General features: G+C 54.7%; 1 protein-coding gene across 3 annotated transcripts; it reads right to left on the bottom strand.

Annotated features, from left to right (window-relative positions):
- Nucleotides 1-415: 415 nt before the first annotated feature.
- VWA5B1 (von Willebrand factor A domain containing 5B1) lies at nucleotides 416-27,940 on the bottom strand. 3 transcript variants are annotated; one of them, XM_027736417.2, is made up of 23 exons: nucleotides 27,849-27,940; nucleotides 27,487-27,637; nucleotides 22,186-22,356; nucleotides 21,804-21,950; nucleotides 21,227-21,449; nucleotides 20,900-21,042; nucleotides 20,521-20,652; nucleotides 20,141-20,265; nucleotides 16,971-17,147; nucleotides 13,998-14,108; nucleotides 13,314-13,516; nucleotides 11,467-11,581; nucleotides 9,734-9,919; nucleotides 9,287-9,482; nucleotides 8,172-8,359; nucleotides 5,917-6,136; nucleotides 5,456-5,773; nucleotides 4,763-4,900; nucleotides 4,077-4,202; nucleotides 3,511-3,585; nucleotides 3,058-3,127; nucleotides 2,720-2,843; nucleotides 416-2,500 (listed from the first exon to the last, which is right to left on the bottom strand). In XM_027736417.2, exons 3-23 carry the CDS (start codon nucleotides 22,322-22,324, stop codon nucleotides 1,739-1,741), a joined length of 3,918 nt encoding a protein of 1,305 aa, XP_027592218.2. In that variant the 5' UTR covers nucleotides 22,325-22,356; nucleotides 27,487-27,637; nucleotides 27,849-27,940; the 3' UTR covers nucleotides 416-1,738. The 3 variants fall into 3 exon arrangements, with proteins under 3 accessions (XP_027592218.2, XP_027592217.2, XP_039242274.1); XM_027736416.2 differs by having other exon boundaries at nucleotides 9,734-9,994; XM_039386340.1 differs by lacking the exons at nucleotides 27,487-27,637; nucleotides 27,849-27,940 and adding an exon at nucleotides 22,597-23,020 and having other exon boundaries at nucleotides 9,734-9,994.
- Between the last annotated feature and the right edge of the window lie 36 nt (nucleotides 27,941-27,976).

A 27,976-nucleotide genomic window follows, 5' to 3' on the forward strand; every position in this document is an offset into this window, starting at 1 on the left:
TTACACTGCTAATTAAGGAAGGTGTGGGTTTTTGGCATCCTCACAATGACCCAGGTGACAGGGTAAATTGCTGAAAGCCCTGATAAGAGAGAGCAGCAGGAATTCTCTGCTCCATCTCTGCCTCATAGAAGAATTAAACCAAATTTCCCCTGTTTTTTTAAAACCCTGGATCCATGGGTTTTACAGAGTGCTCTGCAACGTGGGGTTTGCAAAACCCAGCTCCTCAAAACCCAAAGGAAGCACCTTCCGCTTTGAAATCCAGATCTAAACTCAAGCACTAAATTAAGATGGGGTTTTTTTTTTGGGGGGGGTGGGGTATTTTGTTGCACAGCCACACAACGATCCAGCCAGCTGAGGTGTCCCCAGGGAAAGCCACCAAGAACCCACCCCAAAAGAAAAGACTCACACCGGGAAGTCAAGCAGGCTGTGATTTACTGGGACAACAACACTTCTGCAACAGAGAACACGACTGTGCTGAGGCACCTGGCCAGCAAACCTGCAGCACCATTGAGCATCACCAGCTGGGGACCTGGAGAGGTGACACCAGAGCAGAGACTGGAGGGATCCTCCTGAGGACCCTGAAGAGCTGACACTGAGAACAGAGACCAGAGGGATCCTCCTTGGGACCCCGGAGAGGTGACACCACTGCAGAGACCAGAGAGTTTGTTCACGGTCCTGGGAACCCAGGAGAGGTGACACCAGAGAAGAGACTGGAGGGATCTGCCTGGAGACCCTGGAGAGCTGACACTGAGAGCAGAGACCAGAGAGAAGCTCCTGGGGACCCCAGAGAGGTGACGCCAAGCGCAGAGACCAGAGGGGTGCTCGGGGTCCCCATTGTCCCTCCCATCTGCTCCCCAGACATGCAGACACAAGACAGAAGCCTGGTGGGACATGGCAAGGCTGCTCCATGCCAAGGAAAGGAGTGAAAGGCAGCAGGTTTTGGATGGGCTCCACGGGCATCACAGCCATGCCAGAGACAGAGACGTGCGATTCCCTCCATAGGCACTTGATCCTTCAATCCCAGGTGCCCCTGCTCTGCCTGTGAAGCTTTGAAGGCACACATTGGCTGCAAGGGGTCTCACAAACTCCCTCTGGGGTTGCAGGGGGGCTGAGGGAGCCCAGCACCGTGTGGATGGGATGGGGTTTGGTCCCAGTCTCCAACTGGCTCAGCTTGTTGGTGCGTGGCTGGGCTTGATCCTCCTGGCTGTGACAGCAGGGCTGCTGTTCAGATGGTCATTCCCAGCCCAGATTCCCTTTGATCCATGTGATGAGCATGTTGTCAGATGTTAATCTTCCCTGGAAGCCATCTGAGATGGCAGGAGCCAGTCAGGAGCCTCAGGAGGGCAGGGACTCAGGGCTGGGGGGCTGCAGCAGGGGCTTGGCAGCAATTTGGGACTGGGAAGAGGCAGCCCAAGCACGGACAGGGCAAGTGGAGTAGGCAGCAAGATCTGCTCTGGGAACCAGAAGGAACCAGGATCAGAGGAAACTGCTGTAGCTGGAAGTGCTGTTCCAGCTGAAAATAAATAGCAAGAGCAGCTGAAGGTTCCCTCCCAGGGCAAAACTCCAACTGCTGAGTGCAGGATGGAGCCTGGACTGCTCCATTCACAGGGTTTGCTCTAATAAACACACATAGCCCTGCAGCAGAGGAGCTCCTTGAAGGCTTGGAGGTGTTTCCTTAAGGTTTGATCCCTGCTCCTGCACCCTCAGTAATCCGCCCAAGCGTCCCTCCTCACCCTCTCTACACACTGCCTGGGTTGTAGCACAGCAGGTTGAACTCCAGGTTTTCATCCCAGTGCCGGAGGAGCACAAAGAGCTGCTGGGCTGCAGCTTTCACTGTGGCCAGGCTGGATCCCTCCGGGAAGTCCTGCCCGCTCAGCCACAGGCTGGCTTTGGCAGCCACCAGCTCCCACTCGATGAAGTAGGAAGCTGAGCTGTGCTCCAGCCAGGCCAGGGCCACCGCCGTGGCCCAGAGCATCCCCTCGGGCTCCGTCTGCTGCTGCAGCTCCACGTGGAGGAGCAGTGCCTGCACCTCGGAGCCGTCTGTCTCCGAGCCCCGGCCGCCGTCGGCTTCCCGCTCGGCCGAGCCCCGCGTGCTCTCCGGGGAGGAGAAGCGGCGGACGGTGATGGCCGGGGGGGACAGTTCCTTCTCGGCTGTCAGGGCTCTGGAGATGCTCTCCACCGCGCTGCCCGAGGAGTGCCGGAGGCGCCCGCTGTCCTCCGTGTGGCTGCCGGGGCCTTCCAGCACCACCCCCCGAGCGGTGTCTCTGCTGGTGGGACTCTTCCCGTGCCCATCGGGGACCAGGAGCTGCTGGCTGGAGCCAAAGTTTTTGTGCTCCATGGAGGGACTGGTCTTCTTGGTGTTGTAGGAGCTGGAGGGGCTGAGGGACAGGCGGTGGCAGGCGAAGGGCGACGTCCACTTCAGCTTCTCCATGGGGATGTTGACGGCACTGCAGAAGGCCGAGTTCAGGAGAAAGGCACCACAGGCCAGCTGCAGGGACACCTGCAAGGGATGGTGGGCACACAGGGAAGCTCTGAGGCACCAACCACTTGTGGGAAGTTCAGGGAAAAGGTGTGGATGGGTGGAGCAGCTCTCTGTCTTTGAGCAGACCACTGGACGTGGTTGTCAGAGACAGCAAGAGGAGAGATCTGGGGGCATCCTCCCTCTGCTCCCCTGCAATGACCACGCAACCCCAACAAGACCCAGGAAGGAGCTGCTCACCAGGGGAAGGTAGTTCATGCTCTCATTGTCACCCTCAGAGCTGGCTTTGCTCCCTCGGTTTGGAGATTTACTCATGAACCCTTTGGCAGCTCGAACCAGCAGCCTGGTTTTATTGAGGGTCAGCCTGAGGAGGACAAAAAGGTGACTGTAACCTCCATGCTCCTCCTGATTCCCACCCTCTCCTCCAAAAGCCCTCCCCCGGTCCCCAGACAATGGCATCATGCTGGGTCCCAGCTCTGGCTGCTGTCCCTGGACGTCCTTTCTCTCTCCCCCTCACTTGTGTTCACTTCAGACCCAGGGAGGTAAAAGGCACCTGCTAAGGTTGAGCTGGTCCATACCTGGCAGCAAAAAGCCTCTCAATGGATTTTTGGGCTTGTGCAGAGGAAGCAGACACGCTCTGGAGTGGCCCTGGGAAGAAACAGAGCTGGGGGTAAATGATATGCTACAGGAAGGAGAAAGGGAGCACAGGGTCCTGGGACGTGGGCAGGTTTGTCCATCTGCTGAGTCTTTGGCAAAATCCTTCCTCTCCCCTTGCCTCATTTTTCCTGTGTGGATAATAAAACTCCCACACCTCTTAAAAATGAGCCTGGGGGAGATTTATACCAACAGTTGCATCAGGTTCCATCCTTTGTACCCCAAAAAGAGTCAGGTCTTGTGTTCACAAGCCTAAATAGGTCGTAAAGTTTTATAAAACCCCCCAAAACTCAGCAAAATATTTGGTCAAGAGCCCAGATATCCAAGAGGACTTGATGCAGCTGCACCCTGCCAGGCGCCACCAGCTCTTTTCCTACCTTCAGGGAGACGGCAACGCTCCCAGGCAGAGGAGGGAGGGGTGCTGGAGGGGGACAGGCTGCTCTCCTCGGCATCTGGAATGGAGGAGCCACATCAGGAACACCACCCAGCTGAAACCCCTGCCGTGCCCCCGCTGCGGCACCGCCGCTCTCCCTCCCCGCAGCATCATCGGGGGAATGAGCCTCATCAGGGCCACGTTAACTCAGCTGCAGCTCTGACAGTGCCAGACAAGGTCCAATCCAACTCGTCTTCATTAGTGGAGGATTTGGTGACAAGCAAGTGTCTCACATCCCCTTGCCTCTAATTACACCCGTTTCATCCCTCGTGTTATCTCTGTTACGGCTGCCAATTAACTTCCAAGGACTGTCAGCAGCATGACCTGTGATTTCAGGGTTTCAGGGTAAATTGAAGCTTCTTCCCCATTTGAGGAGATGAGCTCCAGCCAGACACGTGTCTGGTGAGCAATGCATCCGAAGAAGAAGGCAGAATTAAAAAAGACCAGAGATGTTCCAAACCACTGAGATCTGTAACACCAGGAAGGAGACAAAACCCCAGGGAATCTTACTCGTGCTGTAAAATCTATTGTCTCCATTCTGGCCACAGGCTGACTGGGGACGTCCAGGGGAAAGGCCACGATGCCTTCTGTTTCCTGAGCTCAGGCTCCTCTGGTTGCCTTGCTTGGATGCTGCCCCTTGGCACGAGAGAAGGGAATGGCCAGGGTTAGAGAGGGACTGGCACACACACTATGGCAACAAAACCCGCAGGATGATGCGTTTGGTCAGGAGCTGTAGTGACAGGACAAGGGGGAATGGCTTCAAACCAATGGAAAGCAGGTTTAGATTAGGTATTAGGAAGGAATTCCTCCCTGTGAGGGTGGTGAGGCCCTGGCACGGGTTGCCCAGAGAAGCTGTGGCTGCCCCATCCCTGGAAGCATCCAAGGCCAGGTTGGACAGGGCTTGGAGCAACCTGGGATAGTGGGAGATGTCCCTGCCCATGGCAGGGGGTGGAACTGATGATCTTCAAGGTCCTTTCCAACCAGACCATTCTGTGGTTCTCTGGGCATCTTTGGGCATCCAGGCCTAAGAGTGGACCTTTTCCCTGGCCATGGGAAGAGGTTCTTACCACCAAGAGCTCAGCCATGGCCTCGGGTACGTAGTCTGGTGCAGCACTGAGCTGTGGCTTCACAGGGTTTACCCTGAGCCAGGTTTCTCAGTGACACTCTCCCTCCCAGGACGTTTCACACCACGTTACCTGTGTGGGTGTACTGGACCAGGGTGGGCAGGCAGGAGCTCGTGCTCAGATCCACTGGCACAAACGCCGTGTACTTGCTGATGACATTACAGGCCTTGCTGGTGTGGACAGCGTTGAGCTGGTACCGCCGCCCGGACCCTGCCAGGGAGGGACACCAGGCTCAGAGTCCAGGCCACACCTTGAACCCAGCTCCCAGACCCAGCAGAGACTGTATCCCTGTACTGCTCTAAACTCTGCCTAAAATGCTTCTTCTGCTCTTATTTTACATGCCCAGATACACTTCATGGAGGAGAAGTTTGACAAGACCCAGGGATGTGCAGCCAAGAGCACTGATGTGTGGCTGCTGCTGGATCCTCAGAGTTTGATGCCTCCTCCCAGCTCCTTAAAAATAACCATGCTACCTGATGCATGAAGCAGAGGAATCGTAGAGTCATGGAATATACTGAGTTGGAAGGGACCCACAAGGATCATTGAGCCCCGCTCCTGAGGAGTGCGAAGGAGCACAAGCTCAGGCATGCTGATGTGCAGAAGCAGGAGAAAAACACAAGGCAGCTGGAGGGAGCTATCATTTGGGAGCTGTGTGAGACATTCCCTAATATTTCACCACTTCCAAGCTCTTGCTTTAATTCCTGAGGCTGCTGGAAAGCCCCCCAAATGCCGGGCAGGGTGTGCCTGCAGCCAGCAGTGTGTTACCGTGCTCGATTTCACACTCCTTCTCGGCGAGCTGCTCGAAGTCCCAGATGACCGACTTGGCTGCCAGGTGGTGGAAGGTCTCACTCCACAGGTCTGTGTCCCCGTTCCCCTGGCTCTCCCGCTCCCGGAGGAGAGGGCGGATATCAAAGGGAACTTCCCACTGCACGGGCTCGTTGTTCCTCAGCCCCTTCACCACCGCCTTGCAGAGGGTCCTGGGGGAGCGCGGGGAGCCGCAGGCAGCGCTGATGTCCAGGTCCTGTGGCTCCCATTCGGAGGAGGTCTCCGTCTCGACCGTGAGGGATGGATGCTGGGCAGACTCTGCGGAGAGGGGAGAGGCAGATCATTAATCACATCCCCGGGAGCTGAATTCCCCACCGCCGCCAGGAAACCGTAATTAATCCTCCCTAATTTTCGCCCGGTGGCACGCAGCCCAACGCCAGTCCTCCTGCTCCGCCAGTTACCCGGGTCCCCAGGGCTCCGGCTGTCCGACGAGGACCGCAGGCTCACACTGGCATCAAGTGCTTCAAAGCCCCTTCCTGGAGTCTGCTGCAGCCCGTCCAGCACTGGCAGGGAGTTGGCGTCGTGGCAGAAGGACACACAGCCGTGGTGGAGCAGGGATGGGCGCCTGGCACCTGTGCCACGGATCCTGGTGGCAGAGCCATGAGGGCTGGCTGGGAAGGGCTGAGAGCAGAGCAGATGTTAGGGCTGGATCAGCTGCAGATGATGGCTGCTCTGTCCTCCCTGATCCCTGCATGGACCTGCTCTGTCCCTTCTGATCCCACCTGCTCCCTGCCCGACCCCAGCATGGGATGCAATCCTGCACACACACAAGTCCTTCCCTCTCTGCCCACCCCTGGCTGGAATTTGTGCCCAGAGCCTTCCATCAGACCTGCAGTGTGTCCGTCCCCAAGGGACCCTGGCCCCAGGGGCTCCTTCCCCAGACATGCAGAAGGTGAAATATGATTTTCATCCCTCCAGACATTTTAATGACTTCACTTGGGAACCAAAGGAAAGAAGAGAGACAGAAAGATCAAGGACCAGTTGCTTAGTAACGAAAGGAGAGAGGAGCAGGGGATGGGAGAAGGGAATTTTTATCTTTTTTTTTTTTTTTTTTTAATGAGTCTATTTCTCCACTTTCAGGAGACATGAATCCCCCACTCCAGCACCTCTGGTGTCACATCCCACACAGATGTTCCCCTCTGCAAGCTCTGGGTTTTATTCTTGTCCCCAGGGCTGTGGGAAGGTCCCCTAAAACTGACACTCTCTATTTTCCTAGCACAACCCCAGTGATGGACAGAGATGGTAGAAAGTGGTGGACTTCCATGCTGGATGAAAGAATATTTTCTCTGGATGATACATGACCTCCATCACCACATAATTTTTGGTGCTCTATGAGTCCACCAGCAAAAATGGGAGGCTGACAGCTCCAGGAGCTACTTACCAAGCTAATATTGAGATATTTAAAAGCAAACTGCTCAAAGAAGCCCCTGCCAGACCCTTTCCATTCAAAACCTGCTCCTTCTCCTGCCTGAGCTCTCCTCCCAGCCAGAGGAAGCCAGCTGGGAATAGAGCTGGGGGTTTAGGCTGCCCATTGCTGGCACTGACCTTTCCTTCCCACCTCGGTGCGTGTGGAGACGAGCTGAGGGCTTGCCTTCACACCCCCGAAAATGTCAAGCCCTGGCAGCAGGACCGGGAGCTGGGAGAGCTGCTGGGAGCCCTGGCAGCAGGAGGGAGAGCAAAAGCAGGCTGCATTTAATGAAGAGCAGGATGGATGCTGTTAACCATTTGCTGCCCTCCAGAAGGGAGTCGTTTCCATCCCTGCCCTTGCACTGAGCATCCCATGAGCAGGAGGATGCTCTGTGGACCTTTCCAGTACAGGGAAGATTACTGGTACCCCTAAAACCTACCACTGCTCACGTTCACCACCCTCCCTGCTGCACCTGGAAGGCAGAGGTCTCATCCCTCCCTGTGGGGCACTGGCCCTGCTTCCCCTTCACCCCCTGATCTCACCTCCCACCCCTCTCCCAACGATCTCTAACCCACAGCATAAGGGAAAAGAAAGCCCCAAACATCCCTCACTCTGAGTTTCCATGGGAACTAAAGTGCTGCTGGTCTTTCCAGCCCTGCAGATGCTGATTGCAGAGCAGAGCATCCCAGTGATGTCAAGGATGGGATAAAACCATCCCCACCCTTCCCATAGATGAGTTGTAAAATCTTCCCAAATTCCACCTGCTGTGGGCAGGGGACATAACCCTGTTCAGCAGATGTATCATCACACAGGTCCACATCTCGCCCTAATGCTGCACAAGGCTGTGGATCCAGCTGGGAATCTGTTTTGGCACCGAGTTCCTTTTCCCTGCAAGGCACAGAAGTGCCACAGCCTTGCAGTGAGTTTGAATCCCAAACTGCAGGGAGACAAGAGGGAGCAGAGGAGCAGCAAGGTGAAGCACAGGCCACTCAGGGTGAGGGGAGAGGAATTTAGCAGGGCAAAGCTGGGCTCCCACGGGGAGGGACTGCTGTGGGATATCAGGATGGCACTCTGCTCTCTGCTTGGCTCCTTTCCCATGTGTTTGTGATATGCTGCAGAACTGTATCTATTATCTATATCTATATTTTAGGACTAGTGTGAGCCACACCCTTTCCCTGGCTCTGATAGTTTCCTGCTGCTCCTTGCTGGCTTCCACCTGCAGGTAAACCCTCTCCAGGGATCACCTACCTGGAAATCCACCTGCCAGGGGTCGGGGCTGACCTGCTGCAGGTCCTGCAGGTGGGTTTTCCGAAGGGGGTTTTTCACCAGGGCTGTGCTGGGATCACTGGCCGTGGGCACCTTCCTGCCAGGCTTGTGGTCAGCGATTTGGGTGGTGCTGTATGCTCGTCTCCTGGAGGAACCCTTCACATCCATTCCTGAATGTGGGAGAGAGGATCAGCTCTGCTCCAGAGCGGGATCAGCCGGTGCCATCCCCCCTTGGCTCACGGTGGGAGGCAGAGGGCCCACCCCAGGGCCCTCCCGGGACTGAGGGGGCCACCCTCAGCCCTGCAAAGTTTTAATGAAACCACAAAAGGAAACGGGAACACTCAAAATTCCTGTGGATGTTGAGAGAGCAGGTTGGGGAGGTTTCGTCTGAGCAGTTTTCAGACAGAAGAAGCCTGACTGCATTTCCCCAAGCCTCCCTGGAGAAGACAAAGGGTTTACTAATGAAATTTAATTAGTGCAGACATTCTCCTGTCAGAGCAAGAGTAAAATTTGCCTTGGAAAGACATGATTTCTCATTGCTTTTGACAAGTTTGAGGGGATGCACAGCACAGCTCCTCTCGAAATATAAGGGAATAACATCCCGTGAGTAACAAAGGTTTCCCCAGCTGCTTTATGCCAAATGCTGCTGACACAAACACCCACTCAAACCATGGTGGGGAGGGGGGACACCCTGGGGACAGGGCTTGGGATCCATTCCCCCCCTCTCCTGACTGGGAAGCTGTTTTGCAGGTGCAGGGATGCTCTAGCAGAGCTACCCATTTGCTCACTGCACTCCTTCACACACTGCTTGGGAAGCTTGTAAATAATTATGTGGTCAAAGCCAAAGCTTTGAAAATCTCCAGGGTATCCAGCTCTCCAGGGCTTCCCTTGATTTCCTGACAGGTTTGGATAAAACATCCAAACCAAACAGACTCGCTCAAGCCCCAGGAGATCTGTCATCCCTCCTGCAAACTCCTCTGGCTCTTTGTAGCTGAAGACACTTATTTATCAGGGGAGCAAATCGGGGAAGCAGCGACAGGAGCTTGATCAGGGAGACAGGGCCATCACACCCACGCGTGTACAGAGGGGACTCTGACCCGTGTCCGTGTCCGACTCTGCCCCGGGATCTCTGCCCACCCCCAGGTGGTCGGGGGAGCGCTCGGCAGGGCAGGAGCCCTCCGAGTCTCTGGAGTGATTCCAGCTGTCCACATCTGCTCCCTCCTCCTGGGAGTGAAAGAAGACAGAGCTGCCCGACTCCTGGGAGCGCATCGTGCTGTAACACCGCCGCTTGTCCTGTGGGAAAGCAGAGAGAGGGAACAGGTCCCACCAGTGCATCCATCAGCCAGATCCCAGCCCCTGGGCACCAGCACCCTCATCCACTACTGCTCCCCAAAGTCTCATCCACCACCTCTCTTAAGGACAGAGTCAGGAAGAAGGAAACACCTCCTGGCCATGCGCAGAGCTGAGACACTCGTGTACACAGACCCCAACACCCCTCAGCTCCAGGGCAGCCCCACACTCGTGGGACAGCCCCATGGACTCACGGATCTGGGGTTGGAGAGGTACAGGGAGGTATCACAGATGACGCCATAGCCAACCAAGTGGTCACCAGGGAAGAGGCAGCTGGTGCTGACAGGGGAAACCAAGACCTTGGTGCTCTCGGGGAAGACCCACTCCACGGACACGTCGCTCAGGACCGGCGCCATCGCCTTCTTCAGAGACCTGATCATCTGAGGCAGGGAGCAGAGGGGAGAGGGGAAACAAGCAGCTGCATGCTGTGTGTGCCATGGTGCACGTGCTGTGTGCTGCAGGGAAGGGGAAGATTTCTTCAAACAAATCCATCAACTGATTCCTACCCTCTCCTGGCAGCCTGATCCCTCTTGCTCTACTCCATACCCCTCCCAGCACCCCCAGCCCCTCGGCATGGTCACACTTGGTAGTGCTGGGTTAATGGTTGGACTCAACGATCTTACAGGTCTTTTCCTACCTAAATGACTTTGTGATTCCATGATTCTTTACCAGGGGTAGGTATTGATGGAACACGGGGCTCATCCCGCATGTGCTGCCGGCTCAGAGCAAGGTGGGAGCTTGTGGCCAGAAGTATCTTGCAGCATCCCCTGCTCCCACCCAGCACCCAGGAAAAGCTGTTGATCTTCACTTGTCCAAGCCCCATCCCTGTCCCGAGCCATGACATTCACACACAGAGTGACAGCACCAATATTTTTGGAACAGCTCCTTGCTGGCACAAGCCACTGCCGGAGATCAGCAACGCTCTGCCAATCATACATGTGGAGAAGACCAACATAGCTCATGGACAAACCTATCAGGGAGCCATCCACATGAGCTTCTCTGCACACCAGGGGAAGTGAACACCGGATTTTGAGGCAGAACAGCTCGAATATTCCCTGTTGTTCCTTGTTTTTTTTCACAGGCTTGGGAAGACACACAAGGCTGTGCTTTATAAGGCCATTAATTGATGCCTCAGACTGCTGAAGGCACAGAGCTGCACAGCCTGCAAAGCTCTTATTAATAGCTCGATAAAAACCCTCTCTCTTCACTGTCTTTGCTTTTAATTTACATCAGAAATGTTGATGCCATTCTGTCTTACAGAGCTTTTTGTGTGCTCCAGGTTCCTGCAGACGTGGGGGTTGCTGAACTCCTCATTTTCAAATCACGAAGGCAGGAGCTGGCTTTTTAGAGATATTTAGGAGCTAAAGACCCAATTCCCTCTGGGTCTAGTCATGCAGCGGGCGACAAGCTGGGCACTGTGCTTTCAGCAGGGGACAGAGCTGAATTCGAGGCACACGGGTTTGCTCTTCTCGGGGAGAGTGGAAATGAGCAGGCTTTAAAGCCGGCTTAATGTGCAAAGCTATCGCAGCGCATTCCTCTCCCTCAAACCCCGGGTCCTTCTCGCCCGAGCAAAGCCAGGGCTGAGCCTGACTTCAAAACTAATTGGCTGCTCTGATGCCGGTCCCTCTGCCCTCGCCGGTGTCTGAGGCAGCAGCTGCCTTTGAAGCCAGAGCTGCTGTATCGCGGCTATCGCGTTTCCCCAGCCCCACGCAGAGGGTAAACACACCCTCCCACTCCCTCCGACAGCCGGAGATGGAGATGCTCCTTCATCCCCTCCCGCCTCGCCCACCTGCTGCCGGGGGGGGAGGTGGAAAGGCAGCACCAGGGATGGGGAATAAACCCGCTGGGAGCCGTGACCTCCCCCCTCGCTGAACCAGAGCATCGTTAGAGCCTCCTGGGGCGGTCCCTGGGGAGTGAGGGGCTGTACCTTGGGCTGCAGCCTCTCTCCCTCCGCCAGGAACTCGGCACTGCCCCTGGACACGGCAGCCAGACCCCGGACCAGCCTCCTGCAGGCGTTTGGCCCGATGCCGAAGCTGTAGCACCTGCAAAGGGAGAGGGAGAATCAAAATCCAGGGGACAAGTCATTTCCCCCATCCCCACGCAGCTCATCCACTCCCTGCAGGCAGAAGATCCCCCCGGCTTCATCCCACTGCTATGGCCAGAGGAAATCAAACCAGCTCCTCGTAGAGGTGGCTGGCAGGAGGGTGAGAAGCCTTCCAGTGCCTACAGGAACTCCAAAAGAGCTGCAGAGGGACTTTGGATGAGGGCCTGGAGTGACCAGAAAAGGGGAAATGGCTTCAAACTGACAGAGGGCAGGGTTAGATGGGATATTGGGAAGGAATTCTTCCCTGTGAGGGTGGTGAAGCTGTGACTGCCCTGTCCCTGGAAGTGTCCAAGGCCAGGTTGGACAGGGCTTGGAGCAACCTGGTCTGGTGGAAGGTGTCCCTGCCCATGGCAGGGGGTGGAAGGAGATGAGGTTTAAGGTCCTTTCCCACCAAAACCATTCTGGGATTCTATGAACCACCAGCCCCCTCCTCTCAGCAGACCTCAAACCCCTTCCCCAAAGACCAGCCTTCAGCAGTGACACTCAGGGGCTTCCCAGCAGGACCCCGAGCCCTGCCCTCCTCTGCAAACACAAACAAGCTGCTTTGTTGCCAGTTCACCTCTTTTCCCTGCTGCCTGTGGTCAATAGCACTAAAGATCCACTAATTGTCTCTGCTCATGATTACAATAAACGTTTTCTCAAGGAAGGAGGAGCTGCTCCCCTGACTCCCAGCTCTGTGAATCAGGATTCGGTTCGGGCTGAAGGCTGGAAGTTGAGCTGCAGTCCAGGCAGGAATGGCAGTGCCTGGTGGGGATGGATGTGGCAGGAAGCCAGAAGGATGGGGATGGGTGGGATATGGCATTTGGTCAGGGCAGTGGATCACTGAGAGAGAAACCACCTTCAGCAGCAAATTGCATCCACATGAGGGGCTTTTCTCTTAGGGGTTTTTAATCCTCAGCTGGCTGCAAATCCTAGGCCAGCCTCATACCCCTCTCAGATAAGGCTCTGATCTTCTTTTGAGATGGGCCATGCACATGATCCTGCCTTCCAGGGTCACCTGAGACCACACTCTAACGCTGATCACATTTATCCCACGCCTCTGTAAGAGCAAGGGATGGGATGCCCTGTACAGCTGGGGAGCAATTAGACCTCCATGTAGCTAAAAACCCACAGAGTAGCTTCCCTGCTAAGCTGTGAAATCTGAGGGATGGAAGAGGAATGAGGATTTCTTACATTTTTCTTACGTTTTGTGTCCCTTAAAGAAGCAGAGGAGAAACCAGAACAGCCTGTGATCAGGGCTGGGAAGCCAGGCTGGGAGCTCGAGGCACAAATTAGCTGCTTTTTACATTGCTCCCTTTCAGCATATTCAATTCTGCACAGCCCCATCCTGGAAGCAGCTGGGGCCAGCCCCAGATGTGCTTTAAAAAAAAAAAATTAAAAACAAAAAAAGGCAAGGAAGATTGTTGGCATGTCAATCTCTCCTAGCAGGAAGCATCAGACAAGAGCTGTGAAGTTGTCAGCTCAATTATCCTGCTTTTGATTGTTTAAAAAGCATCTGAACTTCTGGGATCTGTTCCAAACCCTTTGAGGTTCTCCCATGGCTCACAGCAGCAATCTCTCCTGCCTGTGCCTCTGAAGTGGGGACGTGTGTGAGATGGGGCTGCGTCCAAGGAGAAGCACGTCCCTCCCTGTGCCGGGATTTTGGCCCCACAGGGGTGATCCCTCTGTACCTGGTGGAGCAGGAGTGGTTCCTCAGCAGCTCCAGAACCTTCCCCGTGTTGCTGATGGCCCCGTCCGTCAGCAGGAAGAGCAGTCGGGGGTGGCCCCTGTGGATGGGCTGACGGATGACCCACTTCAGAGGGGACAAGATGTTGGTGCTGCCCATATCAGCACGGATTCTCCTGATGCTCTTGCAGGCCAGGGCCAGGCTCTCCTGCCCAAAGGAGCAGTGGAATTGTCAGCACCAGCTCCCTCCGAGCACCAAGGAGCACCTCTGCTGTGGAGACAGGCTGAGGGAGTTGGACTGGGGAAGACAAGGCTCTGGGGAGACTTCAGAGCCCCTTCCAGTACCTAAAGAGGCTCCAAGAGAGCTGAGAGGGACCTTTTACAAGGGCATGTAGTGACAGAACAAGGGGGAATGGCCTTAAGCTGAAGAAGGGTAGGTTTGGATTAGATATTAGGAAGAAATTCTTCCCTTGAGGGTGGGGAGGCCCTGGCACAGGGTGCCCAGAGAAGCTGTGACTGCCCCATCCCTGGAAGTGTCCAAGGGCAGGTTGGACAGGGCTTGGAGCAACCTGGGCTGGTGGAAGGTGTCCCTGCCCACGGCAGGGGGTGGAATGGGATGAGCTTTAAGGTCCTTTCCAACCTATACCAGTCTGTGAGTCTGTGATTCTGTGAAATGTGGGTTCACCCACCTCACAATAGGCCTGACTGGCAGGAAAGAGGGTCTTAAAGGTGGATCCAAACCCGATGATGTTGAAGAGACACGTTGGCATCAGGCTCTTGAGAATGACCAACAGGGCATCCTGGGGGTGGAAAACAAACAATCAGCACCCCAGGACTCTCTCTGGCTGCCACGGCTTCACCAGTAAAAGCTCTGCCTGGAGCCATCCCACCTTATTCCCACCTGCATTTGCCAGAAAACCAACTGTTTCTTTCCCATGCACCGCAACGGGGACGCTGCTCTTTCCAGAGGCCCTGAATGGTATTTGGGACCCAAAGCGGTGAGGAAAATGGGGAGTCTTTGGGAAAAAAAAAAAAAAAAACAAAAAAAAAAAGACCAACAAAGAGCCGAACAAATTTTTGTGTTTGTTTTTAAGGGATTCAATTTGTGCTGGCAACACGGTGCTGCAGCACCGAGCTGGTGGGTGAGAAGCAGAGTGTGAAATTGAGAAGTGCGACACGCAATGCATCTCAATGCCCAAACTTGCAGAAAATAAACAAACAGCTCCAAGTTACACAAAAGGAAAAGCCTCCCCCATCCCCAATTCTCTTGTATTCATAGCTGGCTTCAATTAAAATAGCTGGGAGACAACAGTTTAAAGCTATTTTCTTTACCAGAGGTGGTTATCTAACGTGCCTATTCCTGGGCTTTACATAAGGCAAGAGCAAATTGAATTGTCACAGACATTTGTGATGGTCATGGACAACTCCAGGACAGAGCTTTTGAGGGCAGCAACTGGGCAAGAGCTGCCCAAGATGCTCTTGAGCTTGGAGGAGCAATTATATGTCAGGAGAGGAAGCCAATTTAAAGCAAAATGTTTATTTAAAGCAAAATGTAAAGCAAAGTGTTCAAGAGCAGCTTGGTTCTTTTTAAATGCTGATCAAGGCAGACTCCTGCCAGTCTGCCGAGGGCAGCAGAAACCCTAGAGCCAGTCCCAGGAGGAGCTGCCAAGGTCAAATGAGCAGGAACAGCCACCTTGTGTTGGCCTGTGCAGTGGCAAAGACCGAGTGAGCACAGAGGGTACACAGAGAACCCGCCTGAGACCACCAGGGACGTGGTGCCAGGTCAGTCCAGCTCCCAGCTCCTGCAAGACTCAGCACGGCAGAGCTGGAGCACTGAAAATCAGGGGACTACAAGAACAGGGCTGCCCTTTAACAAGCTCTGGAGTGCTTTAATCCAAGCTGTTATCTCAAACCTACGAGGGTGTATTTATACCACTGCTCCCAGATGGCTCCTGGGATGCTGGCTCTTCCAGATCTCAGCGCTGACATCCCATCTTGGAACTAATTACAAGGGAAAAAAATACAAATTTCCAAATGTTTCTGTTAAAGCACTTCCCAAAGCAGGCAACTGATGCCTGGTTGCTGTTTCAGCAACCAGGAAGATTTATTGCTTCTTATGGTAAATATTGATCTTGATCCTGTTGCACTCAATATCTATACAGCAACTCAATAAGGAGGGATGTTTGCTTCCAGAAAAGTCAATCCCCAGTTATTAGTGTAGTTTTGCCAGCAAGCTCGATGTACCATCACAGCCTGGCTCTTCTCCCTGGCTGCATCAGGATGGGAAAGGGACTGGCTGCAGGGAATTTAAGCCTCTGAACTTTCCACCCCAGCTGCCTTGGCCAGATGCCCTCGTGCTCCACTTGAGCCATCCCATCTCATCCCTTTGTGCATCCCTGTGGCTGCACAGCTCCAAGCCCTGTCACCTCACTCATCCAGCCATCTGAGGACGATGCAGAAGTTTCCATCAAGCAAAACCCACCCAAACCCACCAAGAAGAGCCCTTCCTGAGAGGGACTTTTGTTTGCAAGTGACAAACAAGGATGGCAGACTCAAAAGAAGGACAGTGGGTTTCTCCCTTGAGGCATCTCCTCTGAAATTTCCACTATCTCCAACGAAGTATATTTTCTTTTTCCTGTTTTTACAACAGTTCTGCAATGGGAGTCCCAGCTCAGGACCTCCCAGAGAAGGGGTCTGTCCCTGCAAGGGTCTCCATCCCCATGGGACAAACCAGCTTTCATGGAGTCTGCAGAGACTGTGGTGCCCTAACCCAGCCATGCTGTGAGCTGGAAAGCAAAAATCTGGCATGGGGCAGAGATCCCCAGATTCCTAAAGGTCCTGAGGGAAGGGGGTACAACTCAGAGATATCCTGATCCCTCTGGGAACAGCCTCCCTATCCCAGGGGACCTGCCACAGCCATCTTCAGGCTCCCCAGCATCCCAATCCTTGTTGCCGGAGGTGTCTGTCCTCCAGCAGTTCCCATGGAAACCAGAGACAGATGGGAAAGGAGATGTGTTAAAAGATGGACAAGCTCAAGAAGTGGGTCTGTGTGAAGCTCATGAGGTTCAACAGACCAAGTGCACGGTCCTGCACTGGGGTTGGTGCGGGATGAAGGGTCACATCTGACAGGGGAACCTCAGACCCACAAAACATCTTGACAAAGCCTTTCTCCAGGCCCCTTTTTATCCAGAGGTCTCAGCACATCTCCCATAACCCTCCACCAGGCTGCTGCTGTTGATTTGTGTTTGGAAAAGGGATGTTTCATGGGGGGCAAGAGGTGCCCCTCAGCAAAAGATCTCCTAACGCGTGGTCAGCACGTCGCTCCCCTTGGAGCACCCTGGAGGGTTGTCCCCTAGACAGAAATCACCCAAAGCCCTCCTGGAGACAGGGAGAACTGGAGAAGGGATGCACAAAACATGCCAGCAAGAGAGGGAAAGAAAACAACTTTGCATTTGATGTGCTGATAGGAAGATGAGGAAGAGAACAGGAGAATGAGCTTCGCTGCGGGTACCTAACAAGCCCCATGGCTGAGATGACTAAAGCCACAGCGTATAATTACCCCCCATCCCCTCATAAGGAACACTCCTCAGCACTCAGCACCCCCACTGCTCTCTAAAATTCATCCTTTGTTGACATGCAGGTGCTTCCCCTCCCGCAGGTACCTTGACACGGTTGATGTTCCCGCTGCTCATGCTCCTGCTCCGGTCTATGAGGAAGATAAACTCCCCCTGGGCATTCTGAAGGCCTGGCTGAACAGTCCTCAAGTCAGGGCAGAAGTTGAGCATGATGACGGGGTGGTGGAGGATGTCCTTGTTCAGCCGCTTGCTGATGATTTCTGTCTGCAAGAAAGAAGGACAAAGATCAAGAGGTTGATTTTTCTGCCCCATTTCACTTGCACTAGAATCAGAGTAGGGCTGTGTGCCTGAAAATGTAAGTGTGTGGCCTTCTGCAGGCCAGAATCTGCTTGTTCTGGCCTCAGAGGTGACTGAAGGGTGCACTGAAGTTGTTCTGTTCGTACCTCCAGGGGAGCTGCTCCGTGGGTAAATGGAATTCCTGCCTCCTCAGTCACACACTGATCAGGGGACAACAGGTGGCAGAAAGCCTAAATCAGGGCCCATGGCACATACAAAAGCATTCACCATCCCTGGAAATGTTCAAAGCCAGGTTGGACAGGGCTTGGAGCAATATGGTCTGGTGGAAGTTGTCTTTGCCTATGGGGGGGGGTGGAATGGGATTGTCTTTAAGGTCCCTTTCCACCCAAACCATTCTGGAATTCTACAGAGCAGCTGCACGCTCGGATGAGAACCTGGAGGAGAAATCAAAAGACCTGGCCCTACACAGCACCTTGCAAAACCAGCTCTGCAAACATTTCATTAGATCCTTCCCGAAAACCTGGTTCATTAGCACAGCCTCGCATCCCACCGAGGCACACCGGAGTTTTTCTCCATGGTCACTCACTAATGAAGCAAGAGATACAGCCCTCAATGTGCTGTGTTCACTGCTTCAGTTCATTCCTGCTGCCTCTGGTTTGCTGCTTTTTCTGCCCAGCTCTTTTATCACTTTTCTTTGTAGGGATTGAAAGGCTTTGGAGAGTCAAACCGGTCATTGTGGCCACTGTTCAATGGAACCCACATGATCTGTCTCTGCACTGCACACAGCTCTAATGGCTCTGCATTTTCCCTCCTTCTATTTCAAGTATTCATTACAAATGGGATAAAATTAAACTGGTGAAAACACCTTGTGATGGGTTTATAATGTGCTATTACATGTGTATCAAGCTGTCGAGGGTTCACGGCCTCAGCTGCTCTCGAGGGAGCTCGGCCACCCCACATCACCCCTGGGTCTGAGGGTGGAAACACTCTCCACAACAACAGCTCAGTCCAGCTTTTTTTATTTGCCTGTTTTCTCCTCTTTCTGACTGCTCTTCTCATTGGTTTCACCAGCAGTAAATCAGACCCCAGATAACCAGGCTTGTTTTTCCTGGCCATGAGTCATATTCCTCGATCTACGACCCAACGACCCGCCTTTATTTTGTGTAACTCGCTAACTCAAGAGTCCCTGTGGATCAACACTTGCAAGAGCTCTGCTTTCAGCTCTGCTGCCCCAGTGCTGCTGCTCTGACCCTGTGAAAAGATGGGTCTCACTCACAGGAACAAGCACCTCGCTGCCACATCAGCTCTCGCTCGTCCTCTCGTACTTTGGAGTATAAATTAATCAGACATGGGGAAATCAAAGAGCTTTTTCTATCCTCATTTTCCTGCAGCCATATGTCATCATTCCTGGTTTATCACGTTTCAGACCAGGGGGATCCTTGCTGCCTTTGTCCAAGGACTGAATTGTGGTCCTAACCTACCTACAGCACTCCCTCCGATGCTCTTGGGAGATCCATGGCATAAAATCCTTGTGTGCTTAGGCTAAGCCCATATTTTGGGATTTCTCACTGACTTTGGAGGGAATTTAACAGGCAAGCCTTCAGAAAACAGCTTCAGAGCTGCTACTACAAGTCAACCAGAAAGAAAAGATCTCCTCCTCACCTCTCTTTCGTTCCCCTCCACCCATTATCCAATTACAGTAAACTAATCAGATCATATTGAGGAGAGTTGATTCCAGTGTGCATCCATCCCCACCACCCTGCAGCTGACAGCATCCAAGCCTTTTGCATAACAAACCAGAGGAGAAAAATTAATTATCATCTACTGCTGAAATTTCTGGGCTAATTTAATTTAAGCTGAGAGGTGCCCAGTGTCCTGCTCTGAGCAGCAATTCCAGTCCATCATCCACTCCAGACATTTTGGGCATTTCCTCTGCTCCCTACAGTTGTTTCCCAGCCCCCTTGAGGAACAGATGGGTTTCCTGCAGGGAAATGATCCCCCCTTAGATAATTTGACGTGCTAAAGACAGAGGAATAATTAGGGAGCATCCAAGGCGTAGCGTGGGAGTTCCATCTCGTTCCACACTCAACACAGTTAGAGGAGCACACGCAGTCCCAGCCCTGTGAGAGGGAGTGGAGGGCAAAGGGAAGGAGAGGAAGGTTGACGGGTTTCTGGTGACAGAAGAAGTCACAGGAGCACAGGGAGCCATCCCTGCAGCAGGTCCAGGATTTCTGCCAAGCAGGGCCCAGGATCAGGCATATGGAGAAGGAGTTTAGGGAGAAATGAGCATCTCTGGGTGCACAGAGAGCTCTGGGGTGTGTAAAACAGGCGCTGACACCTTCAGCCCCGGGCTGTGGTCACACAAGCACAACCTGTGCCTTAGGGGAAGACGCCCACCCTGGAAACTCAGAAGGCCCTGATCTGCTCCCAGACACGCTGAGGTTCTGGGCTGTCACTCATTCCTTCAGAACTGCTGGAAGACAAGGCACAACTCCCAGCACAGATATTTTTCTCTTTGCTGCTCAGCAGAACAAAGAGAAGTTTCTCCTACCTTGTCTCCAGTTCAGCTCATTATTCCAAGCAAAATCACTTCTTTCTCTCTGACAGATATCCAGAAACAGTAAACATTTACTGAGCAATTAAAAGAATATTTTATTCTGTGTCATTGCAATAATTATAATACCCTTAATGCTATCACAATGCACCTCTCTAATTATGCTATGCTAGACTAGCACTAATTATACACACAATAACCATCTCAGAGCTCCTTCCACACTCAGTTTATCAGCAGCACTGCTGAATTTTCCCCTCTTCCTTCACACAAGCCCCTCTCCGAAGGAGGATCTTGCAGAGCTTACAGGGACAGTGTAATAAGTGGTGCTGGCAACAAGGAATCATTTGCTAGCTCAGCTCCAGTCCAGGGAAAGCCTCAGCTAACACCTGCAGCTTTTGTTTCTCACCTTTTTCTCGGCACTGGGGTCTTTCTTAGTGCCTTTAATGAAATCATTCTTCCCCTTCAGGTGTCGTTCGTACTCTGCGGGTGTCATGTCACCTTCTTCCATTAAGATGTGAGGCAAGTGGGGCTCTGGAAATGCAAAGAATTGAGTGAAGAATAGCCTTGGCCAAACTTTGCATTTGGCAGAGATGCAGCCTGGGAAAACAGCAACATCTTTGAGCTCGGGGAGCACCGAATACCTTGAGAGAGTCTGGAATTACCTCCTAAGGAAGCCCGACCCTGACAATATTCACAAAACCAGCGCTAACCCAGCTGTGCCCAGAGCCACAGGTGAAGATCCCAGGAAGGGGCAAGACCAGCAGGGAGGAAGCAGAGCCCACCTACCGCTGGGATGGATGAGGATCTCCACGGGCCTGTCGAAGGTGTGTTTGTTGGCCAGGGTGATCACGATGCTCTTGGCGGAGCGAGCCGAGGGGTCGGCGTCCGCTCGGATCTCGTGGGTGGGGCTCTCGACGCCTGCCCAGGAAAACCAAGGTGCCGTTGGGGTTTGAGGGTTGGGAAGACCAGGGAGAAGAGATGACAGGGCGGCAGAGGACAGGAACCCGTGTTGGCATCAGCCCTGTGCTGGTAAATCCACCTCAGCAGAGCTAACTTGTCAAAATAGATCCCACACTGAGGGGCAGTGAAGGAGGAAGAGTGTGGATGTTGCCTTGAGGAGGTGATAGACCATCCCAGTGCAGCAGGATGGCACTGGTGTTCCTACCTGCCAGCAGGCACGGCCCCCGAATCTCCAGGTGGAAGCTGAACTCGTACTCGAAGGGGTTGGTGGCCTCACTCTCCAGCAGCTGAGCCAGGCAGAACCTGCTCCCTTGATCCGGGCTCCCTGATCCACAGTGCTGCTTGTCCCTGCCAGTGAGATGAGCCCAAATAAACCCTGTGAACGAGTTCTATCCCCCCAGGATAGAGGTTTCCCAGAGGAAGAGCTTGCAGCAGCTCTCCAGCCTCCCAGAGTGACAACAAAGTCCTCCTTGGCCAGACCTGTATCCCCCTGGATCAGTCCCAGCCAGAGCCCACCCCTGGTTTTCCGTACGTTTGGAGCTGGTGGCTGGAAGGGCTGCTGGCATTCTCCAGGCTGGGCTGGGGGACCCTGGGGACACACACAGCTGGCAGAAGGACCCTCACAGCCCCACTGGGCGTAGTCTGCAGCTCAGAGGAGGTGCTGATGAAGATGGAGACGCTTTCCAGGGGAGGAATCATGCCCAGGTTAGCCACAAAAACAATCCTCTCCAGGTCCTCATCCATCAGGATCCTTCCTGCACAGAGACAGGACCACGCCAGGAGGACATGGTGACACAACAGTGGAACACATTCCCCCCATCTCTGGATCAAACACCCGAAGCAGCCCCCACTGCACACATCAGCATTGTCTAAAGAGCCCCAGCCTTCTGCATCACTCCTTTGGCTGCCCAGAAGCAGCAGTGCTTTCCAAAACAGATAAGACTGACATTTCTGGCAGGGACACAAGCACCACAACAACTCAGCCTTTCACAAGGAGCCCCCTCGATGCCACGGCATATGCCAGCCAGCCGCCCCCTGCCACCACCTCCCCATTCCTCTTGCCATCCTTTTCTCCCCCACATTCCCTAAAACACCCTCCACCTCCTCACCTCTTCCACTGGGGAGGCTGCAGCTGTCCAAGTAGGTGTCATCTATCTTGGCTTTGTCTTTGATCTGCACCGTCACCACGCGCCGGGACACGGCCGCCTCGAAGCCCACGACGGCCGTGCCCTCATCCAAGGGGAACACAAAGAGACCTGCCAGCCAGGAGGGGCTTTAGCAACACCAGCTGCTTCCCTGGACCCACCAGCCAGCACCCTCTTGGCACTTCCCAGGGATTTTTCACACCTAAAAAAATCGCAGTCTCGGACATAATACACTTGGTTGCTCTTCCTACCAGCATCTGAAGGTTTAAGGCATGCACAGAGACCCACCACTGCTACATGCCTGGCTCTAAAGTTCCCTTCCCAAGCTTTACTCCTTGAAACTTGCCTTCCAAAGCCTGGGGGTCTGGGTTGTGGTAGGTGAGCAGGGCTGTCATCCCGAAGGCGTAGCCGCTGACACAAGATGTCACCTCCGACGTGGTGAGGGGCAGCGGGGAGAGGGTCCCCCAGTTAATCAGCCCTGGCATCTTCCCGGGGGTCTGATGGTGATGGTGGGGAGCTGGAGAGAGGTGGAAAGGTGAGAGTGAATGAGAAGCACCAAGTGCCCAAAATGTTTGTGTGCCACTGTCACCTCATGTTGTTTTTTTAGCAATTCTGAGGACAGAAAGGTGAGTGACACCGGAGAGGACGAGACCTGGGCTTGGTGGCTCCATTAGGGGGATGGGGACAGAGCAAGACTTGGTGGGAACACACATGGCAGACCCATTTCCCATATCCCTGCTGGCACAAGGGATCAAACCTGACTGGCTGGAGACAAGTGGCTCCAGAGATCCACACTCGTGTATCTCCCCAGCTCTCACACTGCTGGAGTCTGGGCAGAACAGATTAACATCCTTTTTTTATCCCTCGTGCTCCTCATTATCCATCCAAAATGACAACTTTCTCCGGGATAAGGCTAAGATCCTGAGAGTTTTCCTTTATCCCGTGGGAAGGAAGAGCAGGCAGGCAGTCAGGCATCCTCATCCTCGCCGCATTTCGGGGAGGTGCTGCCCCGCATCCACAGATCCTTCCTGCACAGGCTGACTCATCCCACGCTGTGCTCAGCCGAGACATTCAGATGCAAAGTGGCTCCTTCTGCCAATTACATTCCAACTCTTTTCCCCGAGCAGGTTTTCCTCTGTTCCAGCTCCTCTCCCCCAAGCCCGAGGGTTTTAAAGGAGACCTTTCAGGTGGCTTTCAGGGCCACATCCCGCTCCCCCGGGGCATCGGGAGAAGTTGCTAGGCAGCAGTTCTCCCCGGCTGGCTCTGCAGTGCTTTGTGCAGTGATTTACAAGGCCCAGGAGGAGCCAGAAGCACTGAAATACATCAGTTTCTCATTTCCTACCAGTCCTGCGTTATTAAAAACCACCTTTATATGCAAATGCCACGGAAGACGTGAGCAGCAGACATCAAGGCCACGAGCCCCGCGAGCACTCGGGCAGGAAAACGGCGTTAAGAGAGGAAAAAGGGAGAGAGGTAGGGAGAGCAAGAAGGGCTGGCTGGGATGGTGATGGAGGGCAGTAATCCCAAGGCACGCCTCTGAATCCCAGCCAACAACCTCTGCCATTCCCGATTTAATCCTCCCCTCCTGTCCCCTCAAGTGCTGCTCACGCCAGGGGCTGCCCAGGGAGGTCAGGGGGTGCATCCATGGGGTGCATGAGGAGATGCAGGAGCACATCCAGCTCGGCTGTTCCAACACAGGAGCCCTGCCTGAGCCAGGGGAGCCCATTCCACACCGAGGTGCTCCAAGCCGTGCCAACAGGGATGTTGTAAAGTCAGGAGCTGTCAAGGCTCCACCTGCTACAGGGTCCCCTCTCTGCAGGACGTGGCAGAGGCCATCAGGACATCGGGAAGTGATTAAATGCCAGGTGGGGCACTTAAGGAAAGGGGGGGTATTACTTTGCCTTAGGGAAGAAAGAAAGGAGGAAATAACAAGGTGAAGATGCTCTCTGTCAGCTTGAAGAATGAAGAATTCATTATGTGCTGCCTGAGGTGTGAATTTGGGCTCCAGGAGCTGTGATTTTAGCTCAGAAGCTCCCTTGGCTGCAGAGACTTAGGGCAGAGCTATGGTTGAGATCCAAGCCCCTCACCTGTGGGAGACTGGGGACATGGCTCCCATGGGAACCACTCTGCCAGCAGGGATTTCTGCATCACCTGGGCCAGGACAAGCACTAAGGGACCTTTGGTGGGATGCAGAGCCCTGTGCCATGTCCTGTATAAAGCCAGCCAGGAGAGTTGCACCTTTCCCACAGATCCCAGGGGTCCAGAGGAGCCTGCAATTAGCCCTGCCTGCTGTGCCAGCCAAAAAAACCAGCCCTACAAGGACAGGGAGGGCTTGGGGGGCTCTTCCCAGCAAAAACCCTGTGGATGGGGATGTGGCCAGCACAGCCATGGGGCTGCTCTGCACACATCGTGTCACCAACGCCATCAAGTGACTGCAGCATGGAAAAGGAGAGTGGGGAGGCTGGAGTGGGGGAGAGCAGTGGGAGAGCTGGCATCTCTCTCCTGTTTCCCCAGGAGCCCATCACCAGCCCCCCAGCTGCTCCCCATCCTGCCTTTGCCACTCCAGGACCTGAGCTCGGTCTCCATCCAGGTCCCAGGGCTGCACCTTCAGTACTCAGCTGGCAGGACGCTGCATCCCAAAAATTACCACCAGCATCACGGCAGCACAGGGTATCCTTGCACCCCCCCCAGTCCTCAGGGTGCCCTCTCACTGCCACCAAACGTGCCCTGGGGCAGGCACGGGGCCATCCCACCGACCTGCTCCCAACCCACGGCCTCACACAGCGTCTGGCATCCCGGGGAAAAAGGGAAACCACTGGTAAATACCTTCAGCCCCCCCGAATACCCCACACCTGTAATCTCATCAGCTGGGGGGTAGCTCAGGGCTGGGGACAGATATTGTCCCATGCTCCAGACCTGGCACACCGCAGGGATGCTACTGCGTTTCCCTTTTTTTTTTTTTTTTCCTTCCTTCCTTTGTAAACACTCTTTCCATGACAATCCACTGCTCTTCCTGGCCACGGAGGAGGGAGCGACGCAGTAACTAGCGTGCTCCCCCCACTCCAGGCAATTCCCTCGGCCAATTCCCGTGCCCGCCTGACGGGGAAGGTGCTGATGCTGCTCCGACGTCTGCGGACGGTCCCGCTGACGTGCAGAGTGCGCAGGGCTGGGATCTGGAGCACGGGCTCCAGCCCCTCCACATGGCTGCGGGTGCCTGTCCCAGCAGTGCGAGGCTGGGGCTGAATTTTCAAGGATTGGGTTGGCAAATGCGTTCACGTGCCTGAAAAAGGGGGGGGCGATGCCTGGAGTGCTGCTCAGAGCTGCCCTGGGTGTCTGTCTGTGTCTCTGAGCACTGATGTGCCCTCAAAAAAAAATCTGTCTGAGCGCGTGGAGTAAAGACAGAGGCAGAATAATGCTCCTCTGAGGTGTATTTTCAGGTATTGAATGGAAAAACAGAGCAAATTGTGAGCACACAGCCTGGCTTCGGACAGGACCTGACTCCCAGCCATGCGTTGGGGTCGCAGCAGTGCCACACCACGGGGGCTGTGGCACCTACAGCTGACAACAGGACAGGGAGAGCCAAACCAGGAGCTGGAATAAAAGCCAACACAGCCACACCCAGCCCTGCTGCCTGAAGGGTAGATGCCCAGGGGCAGCCCCGGCTGCTTTAGCCCCCCAAGATATGAAGAGCCATGTGAAGCCCAGCCCTGGTGCCACACGTTGCGACAGATGCACTTTTGGGTTGCTGACTCGCTGCCCCACCCTGCCCTAACCCCTGACCGGCCCCAAACGGGTTCCCTTGGAGATCACATCTCCAGGTCCGAGCCAGACCTGGGGGGCACATCCTCACTGCTCAGCGGGTGCCTGGTTTCCTCCAGCCGGGTAAAATATTCCTTCCTCTTCTTCTGTCTCAAGCAACACTGACATCCAGTGGCTGGCCAGGATGGCAACAGCCGGAGTGCCCTGTGGAGATTTACAGGTGGACAGATCCGGACAAGGATGGTGACAAGGTGCCTGTTGCACCACAACCCTCCACCAGCATCCCTGGGCAATCCCCACGGGGAAGCGAATTCCCCCCTGTTTGCAATCCCGAGACAGGAGAAGCCCTGCACCTCCCAAACTTTCAGGGCTTTTAAGTAGAGTCACACTTGGGAATTTTCCCTGGTTTTCAAGGACAGCAGGGCTCAGGGAGAAGATGTGGGCATGCTGCTGAGGGCCCCCTGACTTTACCCACCTGACCCACATCATCTGCAGGTCACGACTAAGACATACAGGACCCCTCCAGCTGCTTTCCCCCAAAGCAGGAGGCTCAAACCTGGCCAGGGAACTGGGATCAACCCCCAAAACATCTCTAGGAAGCACCAGGACAAATGGTGTTTCCAAAGCATACACAGCACTCTCCTGTCTGGAAGAGCTAGGGATCCACAATGGCAGACCTGTGGGAACTTCCCAGGAAAAGCTACAGGAGTTTTTCTCCCACCTCCAGTCTCCCCAAACCTCAAACTCAAGTAGGGTATCACACCTGATGGGGAAAGCAGAAAAACATCCAGTGCAGGCCCTGGAAGGGTGACAACATGGCCCCCCACTGCCACAGAGGTGACAAAGATTGCTGGGCAGAGACACACATCCCTTTGGGGTGTCCCCAAGGGCTCCCTGAGGCCTTGGATATGGAGATTGGGGATATGGTGTTGGGGAGCAGCTGCTCCTGCCAGCACCCAGTGAAAGCAGCTGGGTCCTCGTTCCTGGGGTGATGCAGTGCCAGGTTGGAACGTGACTGACAGCCCTGGCAGAGACGGATTTTGGGATCTGCCAGTCATACCCCTAGCAGATGTCTGGGGCCACCAGCCTGGCCCCAGAGCTGGGTCTCAAGGATGTGGATTCACGTCCCAAGCCCCTTTCTAGAGCTGTCAATCACTCATTTCTGACACAAGGTTTAGATAACCCCTGCCTTGCCAGGCTTGCAGCTGGGGGAAGATCTCTGAGCTGAACCAGAGCGGGGGGGGGGTGTTAGCCCAGACAACCCTCTGCTGGGCTAAAATTGCCAAACTCCATAACTGGAATGTGTCTGGATCCAAGGAGACACGTAGGGCCCTCAGGAGCAGCACAGCCCTTCCCCATCCATCCCTGCCCTGCCATGCCCCAGCCAACGTGGCAGATACAAGCCAGGTCTTGCTGCTTTGACCCTTACTGTTGAGATCAGCCCCCCTCACCCTGCCAAGGTCAGTCCTCCTTCCCCAAACAGTGTGTCCACAGCCAGGATATCCCACCTGGCTGCCCAGGAGAGCAAGAGCCTGTCACCTGCAGCATCACCCCCCCCCCCCATCCACCCCTGTCCTCTGCCTGCAGGGAGATGGAGACAGTCACTACTGATGCCTGCACAATTTTGGGGAGGGATGGGATGCTCTGGGACTCACTATCCAGCTGGGAAAAGGCAAGGCTGGGAAGCAGCAGCTTTCAAAGTGTAGGCTTGTGCCTGCAGAAATATTATGACAGGGATCTCTTCAGTGAGCTGCTTTGTGCTGGGATCGCGCACAGCCTTGGGAAGTGACACACACACACACACAGACACACACACGCACCTCACACCCACCCCTGCGGAGCTAAAAAGGTGCAGGAGCAAACGGAGAGTAGCCACTGCTTTTCTTACCTTTCCTGGGAGAGAGGAGGAGGAGGAAGGGAATGGGGGGGTTGGAGCAACTTCACCCACTCTTCCAGCCCCTCTGCGGCCGGGCTGGGGGGGCAGGAGGGACAGGAGGAATCCTGAAGGCGACAGGCACGGCTGCGGAGCGCTTTTGTCTCTGGAAGACAGGGAGTGAGGGAGATGAGGAGAGAGGAAAAGGGAGGGAGAGGAGGGAGCGCCGGGGCTTGGGGTGGGGGAGCGCTGCACCACCAGCCACCTCGGCAACCGGTGGCATCACCCCCCCCCCCGGACCCTCCCCACCGGGTAGCGGGGCTGGGGGGACCAGGGGGGTCCAGGGCGGGTCTGGAGTGGGGGAGGAAGGGTCTTACCGAACGGGCTGCAGCAACATGTGCCCCGGTGGCGAGGAGCCGAGAGGGTGTCTGGCTCCCCAAGGGGGGCGGTTCTGGCTCCCCAGGGTGGCTTTCTCCCCCCCCCCCCCCCCCCGGCCACCCCACAC

Source organism: Pipra filicauda, unplaced genomic scaffold (genome assembly GCF_003945595.2).
Source record: "Pipra filicauda isolate LSUMZ 115617 unplaced genomic scaffold, ASM394559v2 scaffold47_size6085603_pilon, whole genome shotgun sequence".
Taxonomy (NCBI): Eukaryota; Metazoa; Chordata; class Aves; order Passeriformes; family Pipridae; genus Pipra; species Pipra filicauda.

Excerpts from the sequence above, each read along its gene's own strand:
- VWA5B1 (XM_027736416.2), bottom strand. The coding sequence starts at position 22,324 with ATGCCAGGGCTGATTAACTGGGGGACCCTCTCCCCGCTGCCCCTCACC. Across the intron at positions 17,148-20,140 it reads ACCCCAGTGCCGAGAAAAAG|ACAGAAATCATCAGCAAGCG; the intron begins GTGAGAAACAAA and ends TCTTTCTTGCAG. Across the intron at positions 4,203-4,762 it reads GGTCCAGTACACCCACACAG|GGGCAGCATCCAAGCAAGGC; the intron begins GTAACGTGGTGT and ends TCTCGTGCCAAG.